Raw genomic sequence first — 15,144 nt, forward strand, 5'->3', positions numbered from 1 at the left:
CCCTTACTAAACTCGCCAGATCATTTTCCATCAATGGATGTCGATTTAACTTATTCTGACTGTTCTGATTAAGCAATAAGGCCCTAGGAGCTGTGGTATATGGTCAATATAGCATGGCTAAGGGCTGTTCTTATGCATGACGTAACATGGAGTGCCTGGATACACCACTTAGCCGTGGTATATTGGCCATATACCACAAACCCCGGGGGTGCCTTATTGCTATTATAAACTGGTTACCAACATAATTAGACCAGTAAAAAAAAATGTTTTTGTAGTAAAAATATGGTCTAACATAAACCGGGTGGTTCAAGCCCTGAATGCTGATTGGCTGACAGCCTTGGTATATCAGACCATATACCACGGGTATATGCGACTCAACCCCAGTTCTCTTCGTGTTCAGTGACAGCGGCAATAAAGTTTTTTTTGTTTTCTGCTCATAACACACCGTGGCCGTTAGAAGAGTGTGAAATTACAAGTTATTAGATCTGATGGGTTCTGACTTCTAAACTTGAAAATATGAAATATCCTTATTCATGTTACTGGGGGAGAGAGGGGAATGTAGAATGTTTACATTCTGTCAGAATATGCTATTGTTAGACATCGGGGATCCTATGGGAAGGAGAAGGGCCACAGTCTGGTACAAGTCAACAGGACATCCTGTTGGGGAGGGGTGAGGATTTCGGGCCCCGAGGTCAGGTCAGATGAAGTGAGGAAGAACAGATATCACTAAAGTTCTGCCTAGCATCAGATGTGTAAGGAGGAGATTCAGCAGAGGAGAAAGGGATAAATACCAGTACTTGTGTGAATATGTCTTGGTCTTATGCAGCTGTGTGACCCAGTGGGTGAATAAACTTGGTTTGAGTTTTAATAATCGTCCGTGAGTTTTTACTCTTTATTTACAACTGAACAGATCATTAGATTGATACGCGTGAGTGCACACACACACCTGCACGCATACAAACCCAAAGCGCCCGTCTCTACCTATGTATGTAACCACGGTTCCTCCTGAAAATAATCTGTGGCACATTTTCCAGGTCCTAATACTTATAATTCTATGGTTATTATGTGCTAAAAGAGCAAGGATTTCCTTGTTACTAAAGCCAATTCTAAAGTATAGTTTCATCAAGTCATGTAACTCAGGCATTTCAACGGTGGCGTGCCCAGCAATAGGGAGCCAGGCAGACATGCATTTAACCAAATCCCCTCTTAAAATAGAACTGCAACTTTATTTCCTTGAAATTTTGCAACTTTTCTCCAAATATTGCCCCTTTATTCTCCAAATATTGCCCCTTTATTCTCCAAATATTGCCCCTTTATTCTCCAAATATTGCCCCTTTATTCTCCAAATATTGCCCCTTTATTCTCCAAATATTGCCCCTTTATTCTCCAAATATTGCCCCTTTATTCTCCAAATATTGCCCCTTTATTCTCCAAATATTGCCACTTTATTCTCCAAATATTGCCCCTTCATTCACAACATTTTATTTTAACTTTATTCTCCAAATATTGCCACTTTAATTCACTATTTTATTTCAACTTTATTCTTGAAATAAAGTTCTGCATTTAACCCGATTTTAGTATGTAAATCTTGGTGGGGCAAAATAAATGTTGTTGATGCATGCATGCCAGCTACATGGGACATTCTTACAGTATTCTCCCTGTACACCAAGTCAGAACTGTAGGATAAATAAAAGGGGGCATACGGTGCATTTGGAAAGTATTCAGACCCCTTTACTTTTTCCACATTTTGTTATGTATTACAGCCTTATTCTAAAATTGATTTAAATGTTTTTTTTCCCCTCATCAATCTACACACAATACTCTAATTTTTGCAAATGTATAAATAAATAAACTGAAATATCACATTTACATAAGTATTCAGACTCCTTACTCAGTACTTTGTTGAAGCACCTTTTCCCATTCTTCTCAGCAGATCCTCTCAAGCTCTGTCAGGTTGGATGGGAAGCATCTCTGCACAGCTATTTTCAGGTCTCTCCAAGACTCTGGCTGGGCCACTCAAGGACATTCAGAGACTTGTCCCGAAGCTACTCCTGCGTTGTCTTGGCTGTGTGCTTAGGGTCGTTGTCCTGTTGGAAGGTGAACCTTCGCCCCATTCTGAGGTCCTGAGCGGTCTGGAGCAGGTTTTCATCAAGGATCTCTCTGTACTTTACTCCATTTATCTCTCCCTCGATCCTGACTAGTCTCCCAGTCCTTGCTGCTGAAAACATCCTGTGGTGGAAATGTAATATTCATGACATACTAACTGTTTAATTCGACATCCTATGCTGTTTTTACTTAGAGAATTGTCTATTGTTATATGTTTGTATTTTTACTGATACAAACTTGTCTTTTGTGACTTAGTCATAAATCTGAGCGTACAGATTTATGAGCCGCTTGCGTGCGACCTCAATATGTGACCTCCTGTATTTACAATCGCTTTACTGCCAAAAGCAGTAAGGGAGAACCTTGCCTGCCCGATCTGTTGATTAGACTGTTGAAGGTCATGGCAGATAAATAGGGTAGGGACATTCTGGAACAGGTCCCGCTCCGGCACAAAGTAGCAGAATTTCCTTTAAAAGGCACATTGAGTCATCACTGGCCATTGATATTAGATGAAGAATGAAAATATAATCAGCTGTTTTTAAGAATGTAATTGTAAACCCGATTACACTTTTTTTTTTAAGTAATCCGGGTTGATTAATTACTTTATTTGTTTGTAATTTGGATGAACTAATCCCTGTTACATGTAATCTGTTACTACCCAACCCTGAACAATAGTTATCATAAATACAGGATGATCTGGGAAAATCAATTCATCACTCATCAGGAGTCAACTGTATATCATTACTCCATACAAGATCAAATCAATACCATTAATAAGATGCATTAGGTAAAAATTAATTATAAATACACTTGGACAAATGAATGAAAAAAAAATTCAGACAAAAAAAAAATCTATGTATCAATAACATCAGTCAGATAATTCTCTCATCACCCTGAGAGACATTTCAAAACAAACAGATAAAATATATATTTTTTATGATGTGAAAACATCAACAGACTTTAGACAGGATCGGCAGGTAGCCAGGCTGTTAACGGGGGTTGGACCAGTAACCGAAAGGTCGCTGGTTCAAATCCCAGAGCCGACTTGGTGAAAAATCTGTTGATATGCCCTTTGAACAAGGCACTTAACCCTAATTGCTCCTGTAAGTTGTAAGTCGTTCTGCATAAGAGCGTCTGCTAAATGACTAACGTGTAATAGCAGCGGGGTCTACTACAAAGCAGAATCAAGGATTTAGCTGTTGATCTTTGATAAGCAACCAGATATAACTACTGCTTTTCTGGGTCATTTAAAAAAATCTTAAATTTGTGTTTTTTTGTTTGTTGAATCAATTAGACCATTAGATCTGTCTAAAAAATATATATTTTTAAAAATGATATCAGAATATTTAGGCATGGCCAGCTGGCTAACTCCTGCTTTGTAGTAAATCCCTCAGATTTGTGAGATCCCCATAATACTGGGATGCTACTCTTTGAACATTACCTCATCGTTCAAATTAAAACTTTATTCGTATAAAACGTTTCACAAAAAGTAAATCCATCACACATTCATTTATTTGAAAAACCACAGCGTCAATAATGCAGAGTTGCTTTGTTTTTCTAAGTGTTCACATCCTGTCTTTTAATTCCCATCTGCTATAACCGCAGATCCTCTTTGTCCTAACTAGATTTTAATCCTCATTTTCGTTGTTCTTGTTTTCATCCTGTTTTCTTTCGTTGTGGACGTTATTCACATGCTTCAGCAGATGAGCCTTACGAATGAATCTTTTACCACAGACTGAGCAGCCATGTTGTTTCTCTCCTGTGTGTGTCTGTCTATGCCTACTTAGGTCCCCCTTCTGATTGAAGCTTTTCCCACAGTCACCACAGCTAAATGGTTTCTCTCCTGTGTGAGTCAGTATGTGTCTCCTTAGGTCCCCTTTCTGTCTGAAGTTTTTCCCGCAGTCACCACAGCTAAATGGTTTATCATCTGTGTGAGTCAGTTTGTGCCTCCCTAGGTCCCCTTTCTGACTAAAGCTTTTTCCACAGACACCACAGCTAAATGGTTTCTCTCTTGTGTGAATCAGTTTATGCCTGGTTAGGTTATTCTTGAGGCTGAAGCTTTTCCCACAGTCACCACAGCTAAATGGTTTCTCTCCTGTGTGAATCAGTTTATGCCTGGTTAGGTTATTCTTGAGATTGAAGCTTTTCTCACAGTCACCACAGCTAAATGTTTTTTCTCCAGTGTGAGTCAGTTTATGCAAGTTTAGGGCATCCTTGTGACTGAAGCTTTTCTCACAGTCAACACGGCTTAAAGATTTTTCTCCTTGGTGAATCCTCATGTGCTTGGGCAGAACTCCTTTGTATTTAAAGGTCTTTCCACAAACAGGGCAGGTGCAGGGTTTCCCACTGTGACAGAGTCGGACATGGGCCTTCAGTTGACAGGTGGAGTTGTAGCGTTTTTTGCAGAAGCGGCATTCACTGAGTCTCTTCTTGGTGAGAGTCACATGCCTCTGCAGGTCAGCTTTCAGAGCAAACGTTTTACCACAGTCACGGCAGTGGTGAGTTCTTCTAGATGTGGTGCTGGGTTTGGAACAGTGTTCCTCCAATAGTGGGCTGAGATCCAATGGTGGGCTGGGATTTAATGGTGAGTTGAGATCCAATAGTGGGCTGGGATCCAATAGTGGGCTGGAACCCAATGGTGGGCTGGGATCCAATGGTGAGTTGAGATCCAATAGTGGGCTGGGACCCAATGGTGGACTATTGTCAAGTCCTACTGTGTCGCTGCTTACAGCTGAGCTGTGGCTGGAGGCATTGTTTTGATTATCTGGAGGGTCACAGGGAATGTTGAGACCCTTAATGTGGGTCACAGTGACAAAAGGTTTGAGATCCACTGGTTTAGAGTCACTCTCTCTGTTTTCCTCAGTCTTGGTTTGAGGAAGAGTAAAGGACCAAAGTGGGTCCTCCAGATCACATTCACTTTTCACACAAGGAGGAGTGAAATCTAAATCTATGATATCAGGCTCCACCCCTTGAAGCTGCTCTTCCTTCTGACTGCTCTTCAGGTCCTCCTGTTCCTCTTTAATCTGTGTGGTCTCTGGGTCCTCCTGCCCCAGACTGGGGTTCCACTCCTGCTCACAGTGCTGCTGCTCAGGGGGAACCTCCTCTTCAGAGACAGAGCGCTGCAGGGAGTCTGGAGGGAAGGAGAGGAGGAACAGAAGTTACCTATACCAGAGAGGAAGAAGCGAAGCGAGAGGGTTTACTCCGCCAAAAATCTTTCCACGTTAAGCAGATGATTCATTATTACTGAGTGGCTGCAGGATCTTTTCCAGATCTTTAGTCCCCTTCACTAAAAGATCTGGAGCTTCCCGAAGCTTCTTTGCCATTCACTATGTGTCTATTCTACTACATGTAGAGAACACGCTGTTCTGGTGCTCGTTTAATAAAGGTAAATCAGTGTCAACAAGATCAAAGCATTGTACATAACAGAACCCAATTTAATAAAATAAAAAATGATCTTGAGGCCAAATAGTGCGCACCACTAGGCAAAATACACAGGTAGGCTATGCTACAGCTTTTAAACCCAATCTGCCCTAAAAATGTATTCACTTCAAGACAACACAGTAGGATACTTAAAAACAATACTGCATAACTCAGGAAGATCCAAAACGCATATCCCCATGAAATTGACCGAGATCAAACGGTTAACTATGCAGAATGACGCTGCGTGGGATGTTTCACCGGTAAAACTTGGAAGAATTGTGATGCACGATTGAATGTGGTGCTGTTTTAGCCTTTCAGTAATGTTATACTATGCTATTATAGTCTGTTATGTTTTAGTCTTTCAGTAATGTTACACTATGCTATTATAGTCTGTTCTGTTTTAGTCTTTCAGTAATGTTACACTATGCTATTATAGTCTGTTATGTTTTAGTCTTTAAGTAATGTTATACTATGCTATTATAGTCTGTTATGTTTTAGTCTTTCAGTAATGTTACACTATGCTATTATAGTCTGTTCTGTTATCTAGAATACTGTGATCATTATGTGATCACAGCATCTCACTCTCCATTGAATAGAGGCGGTTGATTTTTCTAATATTCAAAAAAAGTATTCAAATAATGAGATGTATCCACCAATCCAAAGAGAGGAATAGACAGCCTGACCATTGCCACATTGCCACTCCCAGCATCCCGTTGGTTTCTTCATGAACCCCCCCAGCATCCCCTTGGTTTCTTCATGAACCCCCCCCCCCAGCATCCCCTTGGTTTCTTCATGAATGCCCCCCCAGCATCCCGTTGGCTTCTTCATGAACGCCCCCCCCACCCAGCATCCTGTTGGTTTCTTCATAAACGCCTTCCCAGCATCCCGTTGGTTTCTTCATGAACGCCCCCCGATTGAGCATGACATCTTCATGCTTGTGTGACACTTTTGAATGTGGGTCAAAAGTGAATGGAAGTATTATGAGTTTTTTTGCCCTGCTGTGTACCAGAGTCCTCCTTACCATCTAGCGGGAGGCAGGGGCGACACCGGTAGACAGTGTCCTTCACTCCCAACTGCCGAAAAACTGCCCACACCGTTGTTAACAGAATTACGGGAAAACAGTGCCCAAAAGATGGGGTCGAAACATGGTCTATCGGTGTTGCGCTAGCTAGCTTGCTAGTTAGCTAGCACACTGTGTCGCCCCGCCTACTGGAGTTCTCCTTACTAGCACACAGTGTCCTTCACTCCCGCTTCCCGAACACCTTCCCTCGACATCGTTAACAGGACTACGGGAAAACAGTGTCCGACAGTCGGGGAGAAGGTCTACCCGTGTACTAGCTAGCTACAAGTGTCAGCCCCACCTCTTCTTCTGTTGGGTTTATCTGCATACAACGTTATTTTGCATTATCGCCTCCTACTGTACTAGAGCACCCCCGCCTGTCTTAGCTTAAACATTTTAAATTTACCAATATATAATGCACACATGCAGCAATGCCCCAAATTGTACCATTCTCAGTATCTCTGCCTATACAGACTTTAGAGTCACTTTGAACCTTTAAGCCAGTTAAATCAGGACTACGTGAACTATAATTCTAATTCAATATTTGAAAACTAGAATCTATTTTTAAATGTCTCAATAAATTGAAGAGAATGAGCTACTTATTTTTTTATAATCCTTTTTTGAATTACAAATTCAAATCACTTCTTGGTTTTCATGACAATGTTTTTCTCCTCAAGATTAAAAACAACTTCATTAATGAAATGGTGAGCAGTTAGTTAACAGTTTATCAATCAAATACAGTGGTGTAAAGTACTTAAGTTAAATACTGTAAAATACTACTTAAGTAATTTTTGGGGATAAGTATTTATATTTTTGACAACTTTTACATCCCTAAAGAAAATAATGTACTTTCAACTGCAAACATTTTCCCCGACACCCATAATTACTCGTTACATTTTGAATGTTTAGCAGAACAGGAAAATGGTCCAATACACTTGAAGAGAAAATCCCTGGTCATCCCAACAGCATCTGATCTGGCGGACTCACTACACACAAATGCTTTGTTTGTAAATTATGTTGGGAGTGTGGCCCATGCTATACGTAAACTTTTGATACTTTAGTATATTTAAGCAATTACATTTCCTTGTGATACTTAAGACAAGTGTATTTAAAACCAAATACTTTTAGACTTTTACTCAAGTAGTATTTTACTGGGTGACTTTTACTTGAGTCATTTTCTATTAAGGTATCTTTACTTTTACTCAAGTATGACAATTGGCTACTTTTTCCACAACTGATAAAACATAGCTATAGCTAGCTATCAGTAGATCTACATACGAACCTATTCTACATAGTTGTATCTCGGGTGAGATCCCCAGCAGTTTCCGTAGCCGATCGTTCTCCTCCTGGTATTCCACTACCGTTTTTTCAACTTCCCCGAAAATCTCCACAGCAGCCGCCGTTAAACGATCATTTAAAAACTCACGCAACAACTGTTGTTTAGACATTTTCAGTCGATTGAGAGTTTGGTAGCCGGTTTAGTTCAGTTAGTATGTATTTGTTAACTCCACACAAGGAATGCAAAATCAAAACAAACTCGTATCTAATCCAACTTCCGTGTTCTAGTCAAGGAATTTGATAAAGTCCTTTGTTCAAGTTGGTGACGAGCCCAGAAATACACAACAGCGCCACCAGCTGGATGGGAGTTTACTACTGTGCAAGGCAGCCTACAGGCCAGTAGTAAAGTGAAACGATGACTACATGTTGACAAACAGTGGTTATCATAAATTATTAATCAGGAGTCGACAGTATATCATTACTCTATACAATATCAAATCAATAATCATGAATGAGCAGCATTAGGTCAGACTTGATGAGAAATACTCTTTGACAAATGAAAGGAGTCCTTTTCTGGAATTGTATTTAATATAATTTATAAATTACAACATCCTGACCATTATGTCATCACCTTAGAGACCATTATGTCATCACCTTAGAGACCATTATGTCATCACCTTAGAGACCATTATGTCATCACCTTGAATACATTCCAAATACAACAACCAGATATTCATGTTTCTAATGAAGGGAAAAATTCTACAGACTTTGTACAGTCGACCTGTGAATTTCCTACAATACTCTATACCGCTTAATCATTACCTCATCATTCAAATCAAACTTTATTTACATACAATGTTTTACGACAGTAAATCCATCATAGATCTATTTACCAGTTTATGCATGGTAAGATTCTGCTTGAGACCGAAACTTATCCCGTGTCAGTCTTTATACGTGCAATTAGGTGCTCCTTGCAAATGAAGCCTTTACCGCAGTCACCACAGCTAAATTGTTTCTCTCCTGTGTGAGTCAGTATGTACCTCCTTAAGTCCCCCTTCTGATTGAAGCTTTTAAAAGCGAAAATTACATCCTGAATGTTTTCTGTCCTCTGTGAATGCATATACAGTATGTCTGGCTAGTTGCTCCTTGAGATTGAAGTGTTTCTCACATTCACCACATCTAAATAGGTTCCCTCCTGTGTGAATCCTCATGTGCATGGACAGATTTCCTTTTTGTTTGTCACAAAAGGGGCAAGTGCAGGGTTCCCCCATTGGTGTGTTTGAATCCAACGGCGGGCAGCTGTCAAGTCCAAATGTGTTCCTACTTATACGGCTGAGCCGTGGCTGGAGGCATTGTTTTGATTGTCTGGAGGGTCAGAGGCAAATTCAAAACCCCTTAGGTGGGTCACAGTGCCAAAAGGTTTGAGATCCACTGGTTTAGAGTCACTCTCTCGGGTTCTCCACAGTCTGGGTTTGGGGAAGAGTCAAGGACCAAAGTGGGTCCTCCTGATCACATTCACTTTTCACACAGGAAGGAGTGAATATGAACTCTATGATATCAGGCTCCAGACCTTGAAGCTGCTCTTCCTCCTGACTGGTCCTGACTTCCTCCTGTTCCTCTGCAATCTGTGTGGGCTCTGGGTCCTTCTTCCCTAGACTGGGGCTCCACTCCTGCTCACAGTGCTGCTGCTCAGGGGGAACTTCCTCTTCAGAGACAGAGAACTGCAGGGAGTCTGGAGGGAAGGAGAGGAGGGGCAGAGGTTACCTATATACCACATAATTAAAGAGAACACTTCAATTATACACGTAAATGATACATCTCTATGATCTACAGAGCCAAGTTGGCTTGAATCTCCAGCACCATAGATAAAGCTTGTGCCTGAGGTCGGGCAGAGGGTCCATTGACAAAGGATCTATTGACAATATTGTACAACAACTATTAACCAACCTTTACGTAGTGATACTTGGGTCGTTTCACCTTTTGGGTAATGTAACTTGTAGGGATTTGCATCTTTCCCTTTCAAATCTAAATACATGGTCTCCGATACAGGAACGATACGTTTTAGTTTGAAAAGATTCAGTGCAATTCGGTTTGATTAGAGGAACGAATCGGTGAGAATTGGTTAAACGCAATACGATGCACTAACATTTGTTGCATAAACACAGACAATTATCATTCTAAATTACAATCTGCTGCTGATGGAGCTCATGAGCTGGGCCTCTCTGAGCTGGATCAGGGCTAAGTAAGCATTTCACTGTTAGTCTACACCTGTTATTTACGAAGCATGTGACAAATAAAATTTGATTGGACTAACAGCCCAAGGCAACTGCCCTGAGGGACAACGCAGTATAAATATCTAACGTTAGAGAAGCTTCCATTGAAGAACACCCTCTGGGTTCTACTGGATAAATAACTCTACAACACTGTGATGGCAGGTGATGTAAGCCATAGCAACCCTGTGATGACAGGTGATGTAAAGCCATAGCAACCCTGTGATAACAGGTGATGTAAAGCCATAGCAACCCTGTGGTGACAGGTGATGTAAAGCCATAGCAACCCTGTGATGACAGGTGATGTAAAGCCATAGCAACCCTGTGATGACAGGTGATGTAAAGCCATAGCAACCCTGTGGTGACAGGTGATGTAAAGCCATAGCAACCATGTGATGACAGGTGATGTAAAGCCATAGCAACCCTGTGATGACAGGTGATGTAAAGCCATAGCAACCCTGTGATGACAGGTGATGTAAAGCCATAGCAACCCTGTGATAACAGGTGATGTAAAGCCATAGCAACCCTGTGATGACAGGTGATGTAAAGCCATAGCAACCCTGTGATGACAGGTGATGTAAAGCCATAGCAACCCTGTGGTGACAGGTGATGTAAAGCCATAGCAACCCTGTGATGGCAGGTGATGTAAAGCCATAGCAACCCTGTGATGACAGGTGATGTAAAGCCATCGCAACCCTGTGATGGCAGGTGATGTAAAGCCAAAGCAACCCTGTGATGACAGGTGATGTAAAGCCATAGCAACCCTGTGATGGCAGGTGATGTAAAGCCAAAGCAACCCTGTGATGACAGGTGATGTAAAGCCATAGCAACCCTGTGATGGCAGGTGATGTAAAGCCATAGCAACCCTGTGATGACAAATCAACTGTACATTTCGGTGTTCCACAAGGTTCCGTTTTAGGACCACTATTGTTTTCACTATATATTTTACCTCTTGGGGATGTTATTCGAAAACATAATGTTAACTTTCACTGCTATGCGGATGACACACAGCTGTACATTTCAATGAAACATGGTGAAGCCCCAAAATTGCCCTCGCTAGAAGCCTGTGTTTCAGACATAAGGAAGTGGATGGCTGCAAACTTTCTACTTTTAAACTCGGACAAAACAGAGATGCTTGTTCTAGGTCCCAAGAAACAAAGAGATCTTCTGTTAAATCTGACAATTAATCTTGATGGTTGTAAAGTCGTCTCAAATAAAACTGTGAAGGACCTCGGCGTTACTCTGGACCCTGATCTCTCTTTTGACGAACATATCAAGACTGTTTCAAGGACAGCTTTTTTACATCTACGTAACATTGCAAAAATCAGAAATTTTCTGTCCAAAAATGATGCAGAAAAATTAATCCATGCATTTGTTACTTCTAGGTTAGACTACTGCAATGCTCTACTTTCCGGCTACCCGGATAAAGCACTAAATAAACTTCAGTTAGTGCTAAATACGGCTGCTAGAATCCTGACTAGAACCAAGAAATTTGATCATATTACTCTAGTGCTAGCTTCCCTACACTGGCTTCCTGTTAAGGCAAGGGCTGATTTCAAGGTTTTACTGTTAACCTATAAAGCGTTACATGGGCTTGCTCCTACCTATCTTTCCGAGTTGGTCCTGCCGTACATACCTATACGTACGCTACGGTCACAAGACGCAGGCCTCCTAATTGTCCCTAATTTCTAAGCAAACAGCGGGAGGCAGGGCTTTCTCCTATAGATCTCCATTTTTATGGAACGGTCTGCCTACCCATGTGAGAGACGCAGACTCGGTCTCAACCTTTAAGTCTTTACTGAAGACTTATCTCTTCAGTAGGTCATATGATTGAGTGTAGTCTGGCCCAGGAGTGTGAAGGTGAACGGAAAGGCTCTGGAGCAACGAACCGCCCTTGCTGTCTCTGCCTGGCCGGTTCCCCTCTCTCCACTGGGATTCTCTGCCTCTAACCCTATTACAGGGGCTGAGTCACTGGCTTACTGGTGCTCTTTCATGCCGTCCCTGGGAGGGGTGCGTCACTTGAGTGGGTTGAGTTACTGACGTGATCTTCCTGTCTGGGTTGGCGCCCCCCCTTGGTTTGTGCTGTGGTGGAGATCTTTGTGGGCTATACTCGGCCTTGTCTCAGGATTGTAAGTTGGTGGTTGAAGATATCCCTCTAGTGGTGTGGGGGCTGTGCTTTGGCAAAGTGGGTGGGGTTATATCCTTCCTGTTTGGCCCTGTCCGGGGGTTTCTTCTGATGGGGCCACAGTGTCTCCTGACCCCTCCTGTCTCAGCCTCCAGTATTTATGCTGCAGTAGTTTATGTGTCGGGGGGCTAGGGTCAGTTGGTTATACCTGGAGTACTTCTCCTATCTTATCCAGTGTCCTGTGTGAATTTAAGTATGCTCTCTAATTCTCTCGTTCTCTCTTTCTTTCTCTCTCTCGGAGAACCTGAGCCCTAGGACCATACGTCACGGCAAACCGGGCATGATGACTCCTTGCTGTCCCCAGTCCGCCTGGCCTTGCTGCTATTCCAGTTTCAGCTGTTCTGCCTGCGGTTATGGAACCCCTACCTGTCCCAGACCTGCTGTTTTCAACTCTTAATGATCGGCTATGAAAAGTCAACTGATATTTATTCCTGATTATTATTTGACCATGCTTGTCATTTATGAACATTTTGAAAATCTTGGCTCTCTCTAATTCTCTCCTTCTCTCTTTCTTTCTCTCTCTCGGAGGACCTGAGCCCTAGGACCATACGTCACGGCAAACCGGCATGATGACTCCTTGCTGTCCCCAGTCCGCCTGGCCTTGCTGCTATTCCAGTTTCAGCTGTTCTGCCTGCGGTTATGGAACCCCTACCTGTCCCAGACCTGCTGTTTTCAACTCTTAATGATCGGCTATGAAAAGCCAACTGATATTTATTCCTGATTATTATTTGACCATGCTTGTCATTTATGAACATTTTGAAAATCTTGGCTCTCTCTAATTCTCTCTTTCTTTCTCTCTCTCGGAGGACCTGAGCCCTAGGACCATACGTCAGGACTACCAGGCATGATGACTCCTTGCTGTCCCCAGTCCACCTGGCATTGCTGCTATTCCAGTTTCAACTGTTCTGCCTGCGGTTATGGAACCGCCACCTGTCCCAGACCTGCTATTTTCAACTCTTAATGATCGGCTATGAAAAGCCAACTGAAAATTATTCATGATTATTATTTGACCATGCTTGTCACTTATGAATATTTTGAACATCTTGGCATAGTTCTGTTATAATCTCCACCCGGCACAGCCAGAAGAGGACTGGCCACCCCTCATAGCCTGGTTCCTCTCTAGGTTTCTTCCTAGGTTTTGGCCTTTCTAGGGAGTTTTTCCTAGACACCGTGCTTCTACACCTGCATTGCTTGCTGTTTGGGGTTTCAGGCTAGGTTTCTGTACAGCACTTTGAGATATCAGCTGATGTACGAAGGGCTATATAAAATAAACTTGATTTGATTTGTGATGGCAGGTGATGTAAAGCAATAGCAACCCTGTGATGGCAGGTGATGTATAGCTATAGCAAGTGACTTTCTTCAATAACAATGTATGACCAATAACATCAAAGGCTGCACTGAAATCTAACAATACAGCTCCAACTATCATCGTATTATCCATTTCTAGCAACACCATAAAAGAAGAGGCTTGTGTACATGTTAATTGTGCTTATATGATTTGATATGCCCTGGTATTATTTGACTTGTAAAACTAAGGCTGTAGATAAGGCTTGTGAACTTGCAACCACAACAGATCCACTCTAAGCTTTACAGGAATATAGCTCTGAACATTTACAACAACACCTCCCCCATAGGCATTCCTGTCTCATCTGTAGATGTTATATCCCTGTACTACTACTTCTGTTGAGCCAATCAGTTGTGTTGTGACAAGGTAGGAGTGGTATAGAAGATAGCCCTATTCGATAAAAAACCAAGTCCATATTATGGCAAGAACAGCTCAAATAAGCAAGGAGAAACGACAGTCCATCATTACTTTAAGACATGAAGGTCAGTCAATACGGAAAATGTTTCTTCAAGTGCAGTCGTAAAAACCATCAAGCGCTAGGATGAAACTGGCTCTCATGAGGACCACCACAGGAATGGAAGACCCAGAGTCACCTCTGCTGCAGAGGATAAGTTCATTAGAGTTACCAGCCTCAGAAATTGTAGCCCAAATAAATGCTTCACAGAGTTCAAGTAGCAGACACATCTCAACATCAACTGTTCAGAGGAGACTGTGTGAATCAAGCCTTCATGGTCGAATTGTTGCAAAGAAACCACTACTAAAGGACACCAAGAAGAAGAAGAGACTTGCTTGGGCCAAGAAACACAAACATTAGACTGGTAAATTTGAGTCCAAATTTGAGATTTGCTTCCAACCGCCGTGTCTTTGTGAGACGCAGAGTAGGTGAACAGATGATCTCCACATGTGTGGTTTCCACCGTGAAGCATGGAGGAGGAAGTGTGATGGTGTAGGTGGTGACACTGTCAGTGATTTATTTTGAATTCAAGGCACACTTAACCAGCATGGCTACCACAGCATTCTGCAGCGATATGCCATCTCATCTGGTTTGCACTTAGTGGGATTATCTTGTCTTTTTCAACAGGACAATGACCCAACACACCTCCAGGCTGTGTAAAGGCTATTTGACCAAGAAGGAGAGTGATGGAGTTGCTGCTTCAGTTGACCTGGCCTCCACAATCACCCGACCTCAATCCAATTGAGATGGTTTGGGATAAGTTGGACCGCAGAGTGAAGGAAAAGCAACCAACAAGTGCTCAGCATATGTGGGAATTCCATCAAGACTGTTGGAAAAGCATTCCAGGTGAAGCTGCTTGAGAGAATGCCAAGAGTGTGCAAAGCTGTCATCACAGCAAAGGGTGGTTACTTTGAAGAATCTAAAATATATTTGGATTTGTTTAACACTTTTTTGGTGACTACATGATTCCATGTAGTTATTCCATGTGTTATTTCATAGTTTTGATGTCTTCACTATTATTCTACAATG

The 15,144-nt window shown here is 42.0% G+C and overlaps 2 protein-coding genes across 2 annotated transcripts in view; one reads left to right on the forward strand and one right to left on the reverse strand.

Annotated features, from left to right (window-relative positions):
• Positions 1 to 15,144, forward strand: part of LOC139561603 (zinc finger protein 665-like) — a 37,648-nt gene that overhangs the window by 13,381 nt on the left and 9,123 nt on the right. The window contains exon 3 of the mRNA XM_071378824.1: positions 5,157 to 5,297. Coding sequence (XP_071234925.1) covers positions 5,157 to 5,297 — 141 coding nt within the window. The remainder of the gene's footprint in view (positions 1 to 5,156; positions 5,298 to 15,144) is intronic.
• LOC139561442 (zinc finger protein 3 homolog) lies at positions 1,710 to 8,141 on the reverse strand. Its single transcript, XM_071378540.1, has 2 exons — positions 7,866 to 8,141; positions 1,710 to 5,233 (listed from the first exon to the last, which is right to left on the reverse strand). The coding sequence occupies exons 1-2, from the start codon at positions 8,029 to 8,031 to the stop codon at positions 3,732 to 3,734; spliced, it is 1,668 nt and encodes a 555-aa protein (XP_071234641.1). The 5' UTR covers positions 8,032 to 8,141; the 3' UTR covers positions 1,710 to 3,731.

Source organism: Salvelinus alpinus, chromosome 31, assembly GCF_045679555.1.
Source record: "Salvelinus alpinus chromosome 31, SLU_Salpinus.1, whole genome shotgun sequence".
NCBI lineage: Eukaryota > Metazoa > Chordata > Actinopteri > Salmoniformes > Salmonidae > Salvelinus > Salvelinus alpinus.

Excerpts from the sequence above, each read along its gene's own strand:
- LOC139561442 (XM_071378540.1), bottom strand. The coding sequence starts at position 8,031 with ATGTCTAAACAACAGTTGTTGCGTGAGTTTTTAAATGATCGTTTAACG. Across the intron at positions 5,234-7,865 it reads GATACAACTATGTAGAATAG|ACTCCCTGCAGCGCTCTGTC; the intron begins GTTCGTATGTAG and ends CCTTCCCTCCAG.